The sequence below is a fragment of the Corvus brachyrhynchos genome, unplaced genomic scaffold, assembly GCF_000691975.1.
Source record: "Corvus brachyrhynchos isolate BGI_N302 unplaced genomic scaffold, ASM69197v1 scaffold34, whole genome shotgun sequence".
In the NCBI taxonomy this organism is placed as follows: domain Eukaryota; kingdom Metazoa; phylum Chordata; class Aves; order Passeriformes; family Corvidae; genus Corvus; species Corvus brachyrhynchos.
Genome location: NW_008238126.1, coordinates 5237927 through 5256664, shown reverse-complemented (window position 1 = coordinate 5256664; position 18738 = coordinate 5237927). Strand labels below are relative to the sequence as shown.

Genomic DNA, 18738 nt, shown 5'->3' with positions numbered 1-18738 from the left:
TGAGAGCAGCTCTGGTTCTGCCAGGTCCTCCTGGAAACAGCTCCGCGCCCGGCCTGGCGTGAGCGGGGCCGTGTGTTCCCAGCACGGCGCTGCCCGAGCCGGGGTGACAGCCCTGCAGAGCCCGGGGCGCTCACTGTTGTTTTGCTTTCAGTTGTGCCTTGATACTTATTTTCAAGAACGCTGTTGCCGAATGACTCTCTAGATACTTTTTAAAAAAAGTTATGTGTGCAGGAGAGCTCAACGCAAGAAGTTCCGGTTTCCATACTTTAGATTTTTCTAACAGCACTAACGTACAGTGATAAAGGTAGGACAGGACCTGGGCATGCCTGTGCACATTTATACATGAGAGCCACGAAGCAGTTTCAGGTTTGGTTCAGATGGCCAATGGATTTACTTTTTGTGTAACCCTTGCAAGAGTTTATAATCAGTTCTTGGTATTTTGCTGGTTACAAAGACATTAAGTAGTTACCAGCTGTGAATTCCTTTGCTGGTGCTCGCTGTCACTTGCGTCTCCGTTTCAATGTGACAACTCTCTGGTTCCCACTGACATAGGCACAGGGATAGACAAGAGACCTCCCAGCGGGGCACAAAGACCAAGCAAAGCCGGTGCCAGATACAGCTGTGCACCTATAGCCCAGCAACAGCATCTTCCAATGTTCACGCCTGGGAAGTGAGCAGAAGTCCAGCCAAGGAAATGGGAGATGTTTTTTCTCCCCAAAGCATACAGAAGGCATTAGATAATAATTTACAAATCACATGTGCAAAGGAGAAGTCGGTAGATGTTGTGGGTTTATTTTTCTGCTTGGACTTGGGAACTTGGAGTCCTTTCTGCTGATGAGCTTATAATGTTGAAATTAAATGGAGCTGCAATTTCAAAATGGTTCTGGAACATGAACAGAGGTCTGTGCTGTTCTCATGCACACAGAAATCCCAAGAGGATGGTTTCCTTCATTAAGGAACGTACTTGAACACAGTAAAAAAACTAAATTAAGTAACATTCAAAAGAGAAACCTAAGATGGATCGTTTGGGTTTTGGTTTGTTGTTTGGGGTTTTTTTCCCCACTTCTGCAGTGATTCTAAGTTACATGTTCTTGGATGTCCTACTCATTTTTTAAAAGACTGCTTACTCATAGTCTTCTACAGTGCTACTGTATTTTACAGTTGTTCTGCATAACTGGGTTTTGTAGACATGGTGTGCCACCTCTGCTTTTAAAATTACTGATTGTTTTAGAATATAACTTATATGCATTTTCAGGAAGGAGAAGATGCAGCATATGCAGATATTATTCCCAGTTAAATTACTGTGTCAGAGAACTAAATGAAGTATAACTGAAATTGTCTCCTATTACTAAGGTATTGCTGAAATCTTAATGAACCGACCCCACGCAAGAAATTCACTGGGAAAAGTATTTGTAAATGAAGTGAGTATGGGCCTTGCCTGTGAGTGTGTTTGGAACCATGATCAATAACTAATTGCAATGAGAATAGTTGTGGGAAATCTAAAAAAAAAAATCTTATCTCATGATGAAGGGCAGTGGGAGATGGCATTGGGGCAAGGCAGGTGAACCTGGAGAAAAACGGGATATAATAGCTACTGCAGTAACGTCAGATGTGGACAGAGATATTCGGGTTATTTAAGTTAGCTAATTTAAGTTAATTTATTGAAGTTAACTCAGATGCAAGTTAATGTCCTTACAACAAAAGCATACTCGTTGTCACACCATAGCAGGTGATCTGTTGAAGGATGACACATCCTGGAGAAAGTTTGGCTCATGGCTGGACAGGAAGGGAAGTTTTAGGTACAGCAAAAGTCCATCTCTGAGTGGAAGGAAAAAAGCGATGGGGAAATGTGTCATTCTGAGTTTGTCATGGAAAAACCTGCAGGTTCCACTTAGATGATTTCCATGAATTTCCTGGAACCTTCAGGGAAAAAAACCCCCACTTCTATCATAGATTTGGAGCTTGCTATGATTTAGGTGTATATACACATCCACATGCCTAAAGCTGTTCTTCTCATCTGCACTCCCTCCCTCGTAGCTGTTCAGTGCCCTGGAACAGCTGCGCTTCGATGAGGAGGTGCGTGTGGTGGTGTTCAAGAGCGAGGTGAAAGGAGTGTTCTGTGCAGGTGAGTAGCAAAGACACTGCAAACTATTCTCAAAAAATGTGGTGGCTCTTAAGGCTGTGTGCTGATCAGATCATGCAGAAAAGCAGTTGAAAATGAGTGCTAAGAAAAATTAAAATAAATCTGTCAAAAGGGCACAGAGGAGCACCCCCATCAGTGCTGCAAGCCCAAATGTCCACACTCCAACTTCCACAGACGTTACTTAACTGGAGTGCTGTATTTCAAGACTTTTTAAATGGCTTGTTCTCTGAGAGGGACAGGAGGGAACAGTTCAGATGTCTTTTCCTGGATTCTGACTTTTTTCTCCTTTATTTAGGAGCAGACTTAAAGGAACGTGCAAAGATGGATGATGCAGAAGTTGGAGAGTTTGTTAGAAGACTGAGAAATCTCATGGATGAAATAGGTAAAGGATTATCTCAGTTGGAAAATTTATCCTAAACCACCTGTAGTGAAACATTTAGAAACACTCTAGGAGGGGATGACTAGCAGATATTCCACCTAGGAGTAGCTTTCCAAATGGCTTCAGCTTATGCCTAAAACAAATATCCAATTAGAATTAAATACCAACTCCAAGGGCAAGATGCATTTCAAATCCACAACAAAGCACGTACGCACCTATGTAATAAATACCTGCTCTGAGAAAGCATTTGTTTATTCCACATTTCTGTGGAATCCTTGGCAGGCAGTGCTGTGTTGGTTGTCCCACCTCCAGTACATGCTCAGAAACACTCATAATACGGCAGGGACCTAATAACATGGATTTGAATCTATGAATGGATTTGCTAAATGGATCTGTGAAATGTCAGGGGGGTTTGTATCTACAGCACCCCCCACCTCCCTTTTCTTTTTCTTTGCAAAAGGAATATGGACTTCTGCAATTAATTTTCTTCCCCTACTAATGAGTTATTCTGCTCTCACTAGAGAGAAATACCAAAGTGAAATCTGTCTAAAATACCAATCAGAATTGGAATTTCAAAAAAATAAATTTTTTTTTTAAAAAATCACAGGAGCAGTCAGAGGGGTGGTTACAGCAGAGAACTAGCTCAGGTCTGAAGTTTGCACCCAGCTGCTTGAGTATCTAAGAAAAGTATCAAGAAGCTAATCTCCAGATACATCAAGTTCCTCACTATGAGGTAACATAGTTCAACAGTGTTTACTGTTCCTGTTTTCAGGAGCCTTGGATAACAAAAGCACCACAAAAACTCATCCTTGTGACAGGGCTTAGGGATGGTGTCTCTTCCTTGGCTGTTTAACTGCAACAGGTGAATATTCATGTCATAAATTTGCAAGGAGAGAATTCATCCTGTTTTGCATTGCAGTTACTTTGTGTTTGCAAGCTTCTTTGCATGAAAGAAGCATGTTCTGCATTCTTACAAAGAAGGGAGAAGTGCAAGATCATTTTTACTGTTTCAAGACCAAAAGTTTGTGGCAGAAGAAAACGAGTTCTTGAGCAATTTTGAACTAAAAGCTTTAGAATTTCAGGTTTTAAATTCCAGAACCGTGTGAAACAGAACTTCTGGAACACAACTGTGCAATCTGTGCTCTCTCTGTAGCTGCCCTGCCTGTGCCCACGATTGCTGCAATTGATGGCTACGCCTTGGGTGGTGGATTAGAGCTGGCCCTGGCCTGTGACCTTCGAGTAGCAGGTTTGTGTTGCTCAGTGTAGCAATCTCCTGGTAATTGACTGTTTTTTAAAGAGAACTTACATAACAGTGGTTTGTTAATGGAATCCAGAAGCTTGAGAGGGACTTAAACAGTAGGCATTTGTCCAGAAATGGTGACATTTAGTTACTATTTGGAAAGTAGTTCCTATGCTTAAAAAGCAAAGGCTGTTTTTAGATAAGGTTAGGATTCCTTTAGAAAACTATTTAGAATTAAACAGTTACTGTAACTTAGTACTGTATCAGCACTTTGGCTAGATCTAACCTTCTTAACTTAAATCGTTTTGGGCTGGAAGACTTCCTTCTTCTGTTTCCACACTTCCATCCATTACATTTTATCTAGTAGGGACCAAAGGTTCATTTTTCTAGCTAAAATTGCTACATTGGGGTCAACAGACTTGAAATGGACATTGATTAAGTACTGTAGTATTCAGACTTTCTGGCTATCTGGAGAAATGGAGTTACAGTTCAGCATTGGCAGTTTTATTGATCAGTTCAGTATGGAAAACTGAAAAAGTTGTTATACAAATCAAAATGTAGCAAACCCTACATTTATTTTTTTAATAGCTTCATCAGCTAAAATGGGCCTTATTGAGACCACACGAGGACTTCTGCCTGGAGCAGGTAACCTTCTTTACATCTTAACCTTCATTAAGCCTTCATAAATATTCATTAAATCTCACCTTCTCAGCTGTATTGTAAATATTTTTCCATTAGAGCACTTGAAGTGTTCTGAATGTAAATTAGAAGCAGCATCTTACAGTCACACAAGAGATTTATGAATCAGGAGTTCTGTTTCAGACTTGCTCTGAATTTAGTCCCTTTACACCTTTTTTATCAAAATACTGAAGCCTTTCAGAAGCCTCCAAAAGTGTTGATATATTCAGCCAGTAGTTATTAAAGAAACATATGATCCCTTTGTTTTTTAAGCCCCCTGGTTTTGTAAGGAGACAAAATATTACAGGGGCATTTGTCAGAAATAGAAAATGATGTTTTTCCTGTTGTCCTAAGGTGGAACCCAGCGCCTGCCCAGATGTGTTGGCATAGGTCTTGCAAAGGAACTCATTTTCACTGGTAGACAGATTGATGGAGAACAGGCCTTCTCCATGGGGTTGGTAAATCACTCAGTGCCACAGAACAGCGAGGGAGATGCAGCTTACCAGAGAGCTTTAACTTTGGCTAAAGAAATCCTGCCCCAGGTAAGTGCATTGTTCATGGGACCAATGTGTAGACGGTGTTTGTGCTTCCCTTAAGACAGAGCAAACAAACACCTGAAATTCCTTTCTCTGAAACACTGAAGTCTTGGTTCCTGGTCTTTAAGTCTCTTAAGTCTGTCCCTTATCGTGAATGCAGTTTCTGTAGGAACAAGCATTAACATCCAGCTCCTTAACCCACAGGACAGTTTCACCCCCCAGCTGCAGCCATGCAGACCTGCAGGAAACGCTGAAACCTCACACTGTGTACATCTGTGAACTGCAGACAACACCAAATTGATTTTTTTAAAATAGTTATTACCTTACTGCAAATTTCTGCAGACTAAAGTGTCATTTGGAGCTACGATAATAATACAATTCATCTATTATGAATTCATGTGAATTTTAATTATTTAAAATATTTGTTATCGGTTTTGTTTTTTTTAATAAAGGCACCATTTGCTGTGAAAATGGGAAAACTGGCAATAAACAAAGGAATGGAGGTAATAATTCTTTTTTTTTTAAATACTGAGGTGACTGAAAAGATGAGCAGCTCTTAAAAATTACTACAGTAAAAATGTTTAGAACAGATGAGTTATAAAAATCTTTCTATATATTTAGCATTTAAAACCATTTCAGAGATTTAAAAATTTTTCTTTAAAGATAAAATTAATATGGCAGGATTTTTTTTTTTCTACAGATGCTAACACTGTAGTTCTAATATTGGAGTGAAGATCACTTACTATGACTGACTGATTGACAGTGACTGAGTGCTCTCATTGATTTGAGAGCTATAAAGTAGCTTTGAGGGCTGTACTCCAGACAAATCTCACACCTTTCCTCTCCTTCCCAGGTTGACATTGCATCAGGGATGGCTATTGAGGGGATGTGTTATGCCCAGGTAAGTTGCCTACAGAATTAATTCCTGAAAGGAACAACTGTATGTTAGTTATAGAATGAGCTTTATAAGTGGTGTCAGTTTAATAAATTCAAAACAATTCCTTCTGTAGTTCTTTGCAGCAAATTTTGAGATCATGCACCTTCCTCAGCTAATGGAACAATACAGTGTATTACAATATTACATATAATGGGTCTGTCAGTGCATTTTAAGATGGTGAAGTATGAAGATTATGGAAAACTATTTTCCTATATAGTTTTATGGTCTTTGTCTTAGATGCTTTGCTTGTGAGTTACAGTACAACCTCTTTTTTCCTAATTGCAAAACATAGAACTTTGTATATCACTGAAAGAAAAGCAATCTTTGTCTTAGACTATTACTGCTAAATTACTCAGGACTTAAAAACACATGAGACTTGTAAATGGAAAACATACCTCTTTCTTTTCTTTTTTTTTTCTAATGCAGAATATTCCCACCAAAGATCGTCAGGAAGGGATGGCTGCCTTCAGAGAGAAGCGACCACCTCGGTTCACTGGCAAATAACACCTCCTTCTTCCCCTTGAAGGTATGGAGATAAAGCAGGACTGAAGAGGATCCACTGATTCTTAGGATTATTTTTGACTCCATTCTGTGCACTTAACTCCTTGCCTTGGACTGCATTTCTAACTACTACCCTGGATCACTTTTCCGTACAAACCTCCAAATAAAGATTTAACTTTGTACCTGATCTTTAAAGCATGTTCATCTGAAGTCAGTGGTTATGGCTCTCACACAGATGTCAAGTAAGGAATATGGAGAAGCTTTGGCTCAGCATAAGCAAATTTAAAAGGGCAGAAAACATACATCTAAACAGGAAAAACAAACACTGGAGAGAAATTCAATTTATAAAGATGTGTCAGTGCTCTTCCAACTGCTTTGACAGAACAAGCAGTACTAGCACAGAGCAGTGGCCCTTCAGCCCAGCTCTGCTGTGGGTAGTGCAGCACTGACTCACTGCAGCCACCTGAACTCATCTCCCTTTGGAACCAGTGCTTGAGAAAACACAGCACCTGTATGTGCACAGATACACAAGGCCATCACATCAGTCTATGCCAGACACCCTGGGCACATCATCCCTCTGTCACCTGTTTTCCTCTGCTGCCTGACTCGAAGTTGAGGTTATTTTCTCCCTCTGCTTTGAGTTTCTCCAGCACTAAAACATGCCACACACTTTAGCTCTACAGCATCTTATTTCCCTAGACTGGGGCTTTCAAGCAAAAGTGAATTAGTCAGCAAATGTGGCTTTAGGAAATGCTTTATAGGTTATCAAAGTAAGACTCACAAAATGTGGCTTACCACATTGGAACTTCATGCTATGATATTATCAAAGCAAACCACAGTTTCACTTGTGCCAAAAGTGTGTGGGAACCTTACCAAATTATACACATACAAGTTTTCTGTGTAAAGATCTGCAAAGGTAATGGAGAGTCAGGATCTTCAGCCTTTGCAAAAGATGGCAAATGCCACAGGCGGAACACAAAGTTTAAAAGTTGCTTCCAGAATTATTCTACCCTGGCAGAAACTCCTGAAGCTGCACAGGAAGATGAAGAGACCTTTCTATAAGTGGCATGTACAAATAGGTGTAGTGGATTCATACCTTGTAGGCATGCAGAGTTTTCAGCTTGAAAGAATTCTGCTCACTAATTGCCTGAAGCATGGGGGAGCAAAAGAAAATGGGTATTTAGCACCTCTGTGCTTGCTGTTGCAGAACTTCGTGAAGTGACATGTCTCCCAGACACCTGGCCTGATGCCAGTATCATCACTGCATTTTGTGCTGCACAGAGGAGTAGATTATGGGGGTTTTTTTTAAGTTAAGTTGCTTCAGCAAGTTCTCCTGTTATTAGGAAAAGACAGCACTGTAAGGAGAGTTGTCATCTTTATTTTAAAACCTTGTAGCAATTGATTTATATTATTCTATTGACACCAATTTTGACAAGTTTTGTCTTCCATTTCATGTAATGGAAATTCCATAGAAGTCCCATAGCAGACATCTCAGAAGGGTGGTGGGTAAAAGCCTGTAGGGTGTTTTTAATTTTTAAACCACCTTCATAATTCAAAGCTACAGCCAGCTGAATTTCTGTTGGAATTGAGAAAACAGTATATAATCAGATTCACAGATGAAAATGATGCCAGCCAAATTATACTCTTGTACAAAAAACAATTACACAACACTGATTAAATTACTGGATCAGTACCTTTTTGAAGTTGCTGAAATACATAATAATTAGGTTATTGAAGATTAGAGGTGGTGTTTTTATGTGAAGGATGGGAGTTGGGAGGGAAAGGACTTAAAAATAGTAAAATATGGTCATCATGAAGAAGCCATCTCTGCTAGTAAGGTACCAAACATAAGTTTTCTTTTTAAATTCAATTATCCAATATTTACAGAAGTCTCTGAATATCAACCAGTTGCCACGGAAATAGGGTGACTAAGCAGATAAACAAAAACAACACCTGAAATTAAATTCAATTTGAATGGACATGCAGTTTGCTTCCATCACTTGCATTGTATCAGGCATCTGTACACTGTGCAATATGTTTCATTCAACACATGGTTTGAAACCCAAAGGTAACCAAGAAAGAAAAAGTTGATACAATTAGCATCTTTATGTAAAATTTCACACTCCACAAAACAATGCAATTGACACAGGGCTTACATAGAACATTGGGTGATATTTTGTACTCACTGTGACGGCTTGGAAATATAATTCACTGCACAATACTGACAGAATATTTACAGAAAATGAGAGCAATCATTAGTCTCTTATAAATAAGGTGACCAAATATCCCAGCCTTCTATGAGTACATGCAACCCCCTCCACGATGAAGTCATGTCAGTTATTTTGCTCTAATGAGCTTTCTCCTATCCCCATCAGTATTCTAAAAACAAAAGAAAGATATCACACACAACCAAAAGTAGCCACACAACAACAAAACCCCATTCTTGGTTTAAAATGTAAATTTTCAAACATCCTTTTAGTACTGTCGCATTTTAGTTCTGTTTCTACTGCTTTACTTCAGTGGGTTTCCCCTTTCCCTGAATGTGATGCTGGTCCCCACCTTGACAGGAGCAGGGAGGACTCTGGAGAAATGTAAAAGGCATCGTTCCAGCAGTAAGGAAAACAAAAGAACATGGCTTGCAGGCAAAAGGAAAAGGAAGCTGAAGACCCCATTTGGGTCTAGAAGGGCTAAGAGACAATGGACATTTTGGTCGCCTTAGTTACAAGTCTCTGTCACCTGCATGCATGGACTTTTGTTTTAATCTGTAAGTGTTGATCTCACAACCACACACAGTTCTATTCAAACACCAAACTGGTGAACAGTGTTATGAACAGCAGTCACAGGGATGGAATAACCTTTTCGCCCAGAAGCCACAAAACAAGATACTCCTTGAAGTCTTCTTTTCAGCTGTGCATATCAATCTGTACAAGTTCCATCTCCTGGTAGCCAGCACTAGCCCTACAGGCATGACCAGCTCAAGCTGTGACCCTTTACAAGTTGTGTACGAGGTTGCCATTAAAGGTGACGTTCAGCAAGGTTACCACACATGGTTTGGGTACCACAGTTACCAGCAAATCACTTTAATGGTGACCAATATATTATAAGTTACTCCAACTACACACATATCAGAGAGGATTATTACAGAGACAATACTTTACACTCCTCTACCTGCAGCTTTCAGTTTGGTTTGGTTTGTTGCTGTTTCCTACATGGTGGTGGTCTCCCATGGCGCATAATGTGTTTTTCTAAACTATCCAGGATGGCAATTGCAATCCTTTGGACATGGGGATCAGTGTGGACATTTTCCTTGATGTTGTACAAATGCTGCAAACCACCTTCTTCAATTAACATGCTGCAGTATCTGGCGGCTGTAATAGATTATAAAAAGGGAGTTAAAAACAGAATTATCTAGGGTAAAGGTAGCAGATACTGTAAACACCGATTCAAATTCACTTTTGTCTCCAGGCAGTATTTAAGACATTCCCTAAAGTGTCCACAGAAGTGCATCAATACTTCAACAAGTGACAACACAACAGAGTTATTTGGGCAGGATTCCAACTGTAATCAGGTCTCCTACCACGTCTGTGTCAGCTGACTGGAAAGTGCTCTGTAATATGTATTCTCTCTTCCCCCCACCTCCTCTGTGCACATTTAAAGTGCACATAAACCAGAAGAAATGGGAATCAAATGCACTATAGAGTCTGTGAGTATCCATGTAAATATCAGCACCTTTCCCAAAAACCTTGGTACAGAACAGTTACCAAAAAACGGTATGAGATACACTACATCACTTGCCCAGGCTTGGAGAGTGAATACAAACTAGTTCCTTCCAATAGTTTGCCAAATATATTGATGGCGGCCTCTAATTAGTTATAAGCTGCTATGAATGCCTTTCCAGGGATTTTTCCACTTACATTCTGGAATTCAATAAGTTGAAATCACATCTCCATCAGCTGCAGCATTATTAAGAGTAGGGAACAGCTATAAAAAGAGCTGTATGGTGAATGTAATGTGCAAGCTCCAGAAGTTGTTATGGAAAGGTCAGGATGACTGTAATGCAACCCACAGGGCGTTACCTCAGATGGGCCCAATTTCACCACTCATCTCAGTGATGCAACACCAGACTTGTTTAAATGCTGACACTGGGCATTTCACTGGGGATCACATTTACTGCAGTGCTACTTATATTTTAGTTAGGTTACCTCATTGAGTGACTACGACATAGACAACCAGAAGAAGGAGAAAAAATACACAAAAAATTTAAAACCAATTACTTCTAGACTATTTGACACTGTCATCTGTAGGAGTGGATCAAAATAAAAAGCATCTCCTCTCCAGGACTACTAAAAGCTTTCTTGGTGCCAAGCACCAAAAGTTGAAGATTTTCCTTCCAAATACTTCATATTTCAGAATTAAACACATTTTCTCTCAGAGTAGGTTATTACATTTGCTATCAAACATTTGGTTGTTGGGGACAGGCAGCAACATGTGGTTTCTTTGCAACTTTGTCCAGAAGCCTCTGGCATCAATTACCATCAGAACTCAACTTCAGGAATTCTGCCTTGGCCTCAGATCAGGAGTAGGCCAATACAAACTGCAGTAGCATGTTAAAAGCTCAGAGGTGAGGGCAGACAATATACCAAAAATAAATAGAACAAATAGGACAACACTAAGTTAACAGGACCGAGACACAAAGAGACATTAAAATCTGTTATCCAGAGTCTGACCAGTAAAACAACTTTGTCAGAACAGTCTGACTTCAATGTGAAAACCTTCACAGATTTCTGGACAGCACCCTGGGAACAGTGGCTCATTATATTTATGAGCTCTATGAAGAGCAGCAAAACAGTGTTGTGTGTGCATTTATATATTATGTCATGTTATTGGTTGGTCCTGAATAGATGCCTTATCCCTGCAGAAACAGTGATTTATGGGACAGAGATAAACAAGCCTAGATATGCTGCCATCAAGGAGATTGAAAACTGGCACAGAAAACACTTTCAATACTTCAGAAGAAATCTGCTTTATCTAGACATACGCATGCCAAAAATTTCTGTCAAAGAAATAAAAAAAAAGTACTAAAAGCCAGGAAGGTTAGTCCCCTCCTACATTTAGTTATGGTTGGGGGATTTATTTCCTTTTCCAACACCTGTGCATTACTACTTCTCATTTTGCAGATAGGAAAGACAGGTTAAGAAAGTGACTTCTGTGTCACAGCAAGTTAGTGCAAAAAAGCAATTAGAGATGAGGACTAACTATAGCTTCTGTTCTACTAGTAAGACACTGCTACCTGCTATGGTCATTGTTCTTAATTCAAAGGGAATTTGTTGCCTATCATTAGTATCTGCATATTTTATTTGAATAAAAACACATGTGCAAGCAAAAAATGTACTTAAATCTTCACAAATCCACATTTTGGAATTAATACTATGCATCTAACAGTAAAATTGCAGTAAATAGAAGAGATGTAAAGAACTTTTACTACTCTCTTTCTGCCACATTTAGCCAAGCCCCAAATGTAGTTTCTCAGATGATTAGGAGTGAATACCCCAGAAATTCTTATTTTTCCCACTCCATGCTAGTGACTAACATACAAAACAAGAGAATTTTAAGGGTAATATTCTCTTAATACATACGATTTTTGCTGCAGACGTGCTGCATGGCCCACACTGCCCATAACTGGACACCAGGTGTCATGAAACAGCCAAGCAGTGGAAAAAACGGATTGAAAGACCTATTAAAAAAAAAGGAGAGAAACAGTTACTTGCTTTACTACTATATATTATTACTTCAGAGGTCACATGTCTGCTCATTCAGCCATATGTTAACTGCAGGGGACATCGATAAACATTAAGAGGCTGGTCTGCTGCATCTAAAACTCGTTTAAGAGAATTGCTAGCAAAAATCAGATATAATAGATACGTGGTATGCTTTTTTTTTTGTTTTCCAAACTCTTGATTACAAGACAATACTTACCTGTAAGCCACCATCTCACATTCTGGGGTTGGCCAATTCAAAATGGCAGTATGCTGTAAAATACAGAACCAAGAACATTGATTGTTAAATACAAACATTGAAAAAAATATAAAAGACTATGATAAAATTCACCATCATTTCTGTACCAGCTGTTCAAGGAGAGATGTCCTCTGGCTGCGACTTAATGTCCAGGCCTGCTCTCCTCGAGATATCAGATGAGCAATAATCCCTGCTGCAAAGTAGCTGACTTCCACCTCCACACTGTGCAACAATTTACTGATGTGGTCTATGAAGTCCTTCCACATCAATTCAGAATGGAGCTCTTTAACTTCAGCTATGTTATTCTGGAATGGGGAAAATAATCATAAAGAAAGAGAAAACGTCAACAGAAAGATCACTGTGTGAGGGAGACAAACAAAAACTTGAACTATATTGTGTGAGTAGACACATATAAACACTCAGATGAGACCTCCATACATCCAGCTGACCACCACATGCCAAAATACTACTTTTGCTTTAGGAAACCTTTCCAGTCTAATGCAGGAATTTGCTTCAAAACAAAGAGGTTTTCTTGTAAGTGATTTTATGCCATTAACAGGTAGATTACACTAAATCAAAGGTTGTTTTTAACATTGTCAAGCACAATTTTAAAAAATTTCAGCAGTGCAAAATTCTGCATTCCACTGACTTTTAACCTACTTTTTGCATTTGGACTCATGTGAAGCCACACTCTCCTTTCTTAAAAGCTCTTTTTATTTACTGTAACCATCAACTTCAATATAACTCTCGAAGAAACACAGAAGAGTCCAAAAACAAATTGTGAATAATATACACTACAAGGATTAAAGAAGAACGTAAAAAATATTAGGGAATTTTTCAGATTAACATAGAGTAAAAAAAAACCCTTTCAAATTTAAATTTTAAAAGTACATATTTCAGACTTTTTTTTTTTCTTTTTTCATCTCACCAGAAGTCCAAGAACTTTCTGTTGGATGGATGATTCAGATGGAAAAGACTGTGGATAAAAGAAACGAACACCAGGTAAACGTTTATGATTATTATTGACACAGCTTTAATTATAAACTTGTGTTGATAATCCACCACCAAGCTCCCCCTCCTCACCTCTAAGACTCTCATGAAAAGTTCTAGCCCTTGATTTTCTATAAAGTGCCGACACGTCGTTGGAGATTCATCAGTGAGGTTCCAAAGTGCACTCAGTGTGAACTTGAGGGTGGTATCTACAAGATTCTGATTTGTTTTCTGTTTAACTATTTGTAGAAGTTGCTAGGGGGAAAAATATCAAAATATCAATGTATGTATTAGCTCCTCTGCTTCTTTCTGCACTAACTGGGCAATGCATAGCTGTCATTTATATGCAGAGTAAAGATCTATATGTTTAGAGTCAAACTATACAAAATTTAACAGCTATTAAACTTTTTACCTCCCCTCTGAACTGGCTGCCTGCTAAAGGAATTCCTTTGTTTTTACAGTAATTACATGTGTAGGGCTATTACAGATGGCACAAAGCCATCCACAGAACTCTGAACCTTTACAGCAGTATTTACTTCAAATATTCTCCTTCTGAGCATCTTTTACCTTCAACAATGAATTTCAAATCAAGATATGTCTTGCTATTTTACTTTGCATTAATTGTGTGAATTTTTTCCACTCTTGCTTACATTCTAAACAATTTTCACATGGATACATGTTAATATGTTCTTAGAATTTTATCTCTTTCTGTTTACTTTGTATCTTCAGGAATACTGCTAGTATGAACAGCTGGGATGGCAGGAAAGTATCTGACTTACCCTAACAATGAAGAGTTCTGCACCAAGTTGAGCTGTTTGCTCTGTTGAAAGCTGGAAACAAACAAAACCAAATCAACAATTTCTTAGACTTGAGAAATGTTATCCTGTCATCCCGAAGCTTAACTCCATACCTTTGCAGCAAGAATGGAAATTATGGCTACAGCCATCCTTTGCATGTTTTGATCTTCATGATTACACAGCCACTGCATAACAAGTTTGGCTGCTTCAAACCTGGAGGTTAAAAATAAAATTAATTTTCATAAGTCTCGTAAGTCTTAGTAAAGGAAAGATGTACACAGACAACAGAAGTATGCTTCACACCATCAAAAGTAGAAAGATAGTGAAATTGGAGGTATTGTATGAGCCTCTATCAGCTTTAAGATGTTGACTTAGGGTCTCTGACTTCTAATTATGTATCAGAGTGCACAGGAATTGCTTCCAAGAAAGGAAGAAAAATTTGGCACAATCTTCTGAAACATCAGATCATCACACTTCAAAGTATTTGGACAAAACATTTGAGTAGAAAAATGTCTGCAAAAAGCAACCCCAGAGAAATCCTGATTTCTGTTACATGCAATTGGTGACAGACCCGTCCAGGTGAAGTAAAAAAACCCTGTATAGCAAAGGATTTTTTCAGACCTATACTCAATGGTATATATTTGGGTCAACAGGCCTAAAACAATATAGGCCAGATAAATTCAGCACACTGGAATGATTTAAACTGAGCAAAACTGGGACCAGAAACAAAGCTTCTGAAGAAAAATATTCTGCAATGCTACAACTCATTTTAACTGACATCTAAAACTTGCCTGTTAAATGGGACATCCTGAAGGATTCTGTCACTGCATAGTGAAAGAAGGCAATTCTTTTGCAGCTGTGAGAAATGAAAAATAATTGCTTCATCAGAAACACACATTTCAGAACACTTTCTTGCTATGAATCATTAAACATTTTTCCACGAGGTCTGGCACGTGGAGAAACCTTTTGTTAAGACCCACAAGACAGAATCCCAGAGAAAGCAGAGAAGTTTTGCCTTGTACCTGCTGATGATTTGGGAAGTGCTCCATGGCCTTGAGGAGCAGGTGAGTGACATCTGCCAGGAGCCGCACGGGCATTCCGGCCGCCAGGTCCTGCTTGGTCAGGTTGAAGACGCAGGCGCTCGCTGCCAGCTGCACGGGCAGGTTCAGCGGGTGGTTCCTCATGCCAATCACCACCAGCTGCAACACAGCAGTTTGGCCCACGTTAGCTGCTCACACATTTGCACACAGACCTCAAGAACAATCTGCCTCCTGCTTGAGGCCACAACAATGACTCACAGCACCCAATTCCTGCCTCCCTTGTACTTGAGTGAGAAATCCATCTGGTGTAATTTTAATTCTCAAGGAATAACACTTCCTTCTGCTCAGTGATACAAAGCTGGCAGTTTCTACTGCTCCAAGTCCTTTTGCACAGCTTGTAGCAACCTCTCAAAGAAGAGGCTGCACAGACTGCAAGAAATTCCTAGAAAGACCCAGTCTGGGATGCAATCACCAAACCCTTTCAGAGGTGAATGAAGCAGGACAGAGTGTCTGCACTGCAATGATAGCGATGTAGTGGCTTGTTGTTTGGTGATGAGCCATTTCAAATCACATCCAGAGCTGCTAGGTCAGGATAGATCTTTTGCAGCTTCCTCCTGAATCACATTTTTGTCTATGTATGTTGATTGTGATCTCACCTACTAATCACCTAATAATAATATTTTTCTTGTTGATTATTGACTGACAAAGTCTTTTTGATATTGATGCCAGCAAATTTAAGGCCACTTGTTCAAGATCAAAGAGGATAAGAAAGAGAAAAACCATGTGTCCTACTGGTGCCTCTTTTTAGGATCACGACAAAACAAACCATCACTGGTGTTCTAGACATGGAAAACCAATGCCTAGAATGGATTTCTAAGGAAGTTTCTAGGCTCCAGGTTACAGCCCCATACAGAACACTAACAATATCCATTCACTTGTTACCACACTGGAGGGTGATAGTAGAGACAACTGTCACTGAATTCTTTCCTTATTATTACTGTTTTGTGAGCATCAGCAGAAGGCACTGCTGTGTCTGGTGAATAGGACTGGACAGACCTTTGATCTGAACCCAAACAGATATGATCTAATGACAGAATTCAGCATCTGAAGAATATTTCATATCATTTTCAACGTTATGTGAAAAAATTAATTTACATGCTACTAAATTTAGATAATTTCCATTAGTACAGAACAATTTTGCCTAACATAAAACACTACAGGGCATCTTCTACATCACTTGTTTAAACAGTTCTTTATTTTTATTTAACATTACAATTTGAATCTTACAAAACACAACCAAAAACTTAAAAGCTTATAAACTAATTTATATCAGGGTTTTGGGAATGAGATCAGGAACAGCACAGAAGAATCATCAAAACTATTATTTTACCTTTAAAATTTCAGGCTTAGTTTTTTCCATTACATGCGTCAGGCTGAATAAATGGAAGAGTGCTTCTCTCACAAAGAAGGCCCGTTCACTGTAACGCTTCAGTGCTTCCGAAATCTGAGTTTCATTTGCTTCTCCTGACACCTGTGAACACAGAAATAATCTTTAGTTCAAGATGTCATCATTTTACTTTCAAAGTTTCATTATCAAAAAATGCAAAGCTGCAGTTTCAAAGGCAGTGATTTGGCCAAGTCCTTTAGTAAGTAAATGATTGCCAGCCTGCTCTATTTTCCATTTATTATTTTCTCTGTTTATAACTGTAAGTTGTATAACCAAAGATGGTTTGTTCCTCAGTCCTACTATTTAATCAATCATTGCTGCAATCACTGTTTCTTAAAATTCTTAGGGCAGCATGCACAATTTGTTCTACTTAACATGGCACATACAAAAAAACCAAAATGTTCATAGATTAAAGTGTCACATTCTGTGCATTCAGTATTGTATACAGGCATATTTCTTTGAAACTTGTGATATCAGGAATCTATTACAGCCTGAGCAAACTGCTACCATCTTGGATTTTTTTCATACTCTCCACTGATGAGAACAGGGCAACCCTGTTTACTGACATGTTGTGCAGCCAATTATACCCTACATGAAAAATTTCCACTTAGCTTAATGTTCTCAGCTATAAGATCTGCCTAGTGTTCATAATCAAATTTCACAGGGCTGCTGTAAAGACAGTAATATTTTACCTCTGCTGTTTCCAAGAGTTCTGTGTCTTGTTTACTCTTAAACAGTATTTAGACTAAGCAGTTGAATATTTCAGTAGAGTTACTAATGAATTTAGGCCACCAAAAAAAAAAAAAAAAGAAATAATGCAAACTGCATTTTGCTAACCACACTGCCACAAGTCTATTGTGACTTTCACATTACTAGAACCTTCTTCCTTCCTGCCTTTTCATGGCACAGACAATTCGATGAAGCACGCATTCTGAACAGCAGGGATTACATTGTATTATTTTATACCAAACATGAGGTATAACCTCCTGATGCTGTACTTCATCACACCAAACGGGAACTTGCTTTCTCCAACTATGCATTTCAACATTCAGACACTTTGCTATCAGCTGTGACAACTAAGTACTCAAGAGACCTGGCTCTTAACAACTGTCAAATATTTCAGGGGAAAAAAAATACCAAATTGTGTAGCTGTGTTACTCCGCTTGCGTATAACAAGAACATTTTGAATTTTAAAACTGAAGTGGAAAACTCAACTTGCACAGGAGATACACTAAACTATGGACACATTAGGCTCTCTTCCTCATTCCTTCTGCAGCTTCCAACATCTTCAAGGCACAGCAGAAAAGAAAACTCAGTGTCAAAGATGATATACCACTGACATGTCTAAAACGTATTTTTTAAAATTAATTCTAACCCACTCATTCTCCAATAACTGCATTTGGATTCTACAGAACAGGGAATGATGTCTTGTTGCCTGCCTCAAAAAGATAAATAAATGCACTTCAGAAAACATCATCTCATCCTAAGGGGGTAAGTAATTGAGGGTTTGTTGAAGAAGAGGAAGTCTTTCCTAAGTTATTGCTTCTTAGGTGTTGTATTCATCACCAGAAGACCTTTCAAGATGGGTAGAAATATCGTAAGAGGAAATAGCACTGGTGATGGAGCGTAACAGCAGCTGAGTTATTCAGCTTTATTGTATCTACCGTGTTAATCACGACCTGCTCAAAGCTCATGCAAATCCTACCTCCACCCCTTACACAAAGCTGACTTATGCCAGATACTGTCTGGAATACAGAGAATATTATCCCGGTAAGTGAATTCAGACCAGACAAAGTTCAGCTCCCTTAGATATGCTAAATCAGGATCTAAGGTTCATTGAAAAGGCACAGAAAACAGATGCTTCTTACAAGTATATGTATATATACAGTATTACGTAACTTTAGCAGTTTGCATCAAAATTAAGTAGGAATTTCACCTAAATCCAGTAATTAACAGTTAAAAAAAAATGAACCTACAGCCTCCTTCCAAAACACAGACACACAGTTGTTACAAATGATTAGTTCTATTTTCCCTA

At 38.8% G+C, this 18738-nt stretch overlaps 2 protein-coding genes across 3 annotated transcripts in view; one reads left to right on the top strand and one right to left on the bottom strand.

Annotated features, from left to right (window-relative positions):
• Nucleotides 1-10: 10 nt before the first annotated feature.
• Nucleotides 11-6601, top strand: ECHDC2 (enoyl-CoA hydratase domain containing 2). Its single transcript, XM_008633043.2, has 9 exons — nucleotides 11-1421; nucleotides 2038-2125; nucleotides 2439-2525; nucleotides 3676-3768; nucleotides 4351-4407; nucleotides 4795-4982; nucleotides 5429-5479; nucleotides 5830-5877; nucleotides 6340-6601. Exons 1-9 carry the CDS (start codon nucleotides 1371-1373, stop codon nucleotides 6415-6417), a joined length of 741 nt encoding a protein of 246 aa, XP_008631265.1. The 5' UTR covers nucleotides 11-1370; the 3' UTR covers nucleotides 6418-6601.
• Nucleotides 6602-7770: 1169 nt separating this feature from the next.
• LOC103615038 (protein zyg-11 homolog B) overlaps nucleotides 7771-18738 on the bottom strand; it is a 19201-nt gene continuing 8233 nt past the window's right edge. Inside the window, exons 4-14 of one of the 2 annotated variants that reach the window (XM_017733473.1) lie at nucleotides 16647-16787; nucleotides 15239-15415; nucleotides 15008-15072; nucleotides 14330-14429; nucleotides 14199-14249; nucleotides 13513-13674; nucleotides 13358-13405; nucleotides 12537-12734; nucleotides 12391-12443; nucleotides 12051-12148; nucleotides 7771-9782 (exon numbers count right to left, since the gene is read on the bottom strand). In XM_017733473.1, coding sequence (XP_017588962.1) covers nucleotides 9592-9782; nucleotides 12051-12148; nucleotides 12391-12443; nucleotides 12537-12734; nucleotides 13358-13405; nucleotides 13513-13674; nucleotides 14199-14249; nucleotides 14330-14429; nucleotides 15008-15072; nucleotides 15239-15415; nucleotides 16647-16787 — 1284 coding nt within the window. In that variant the 3' untranslated portion in view covers nucleotides 7771-9591. The remainder of the gene's footprint in view (nucleotides 9783-12050; nucleotides 12149-12390; nucleotides 12444-12536; nucleotides 12735-13357; nucleotides 13406-13512; nucleotides 13675-14198; nucleotides 14250-14329; nucleotides 14430-15007; nucleotides 15073-15238; nucleotides 15416-16646; nucleotides 16788-18738) is intronic. The other variant, XM_017733474.1, reaches the window with a different exon arrangement.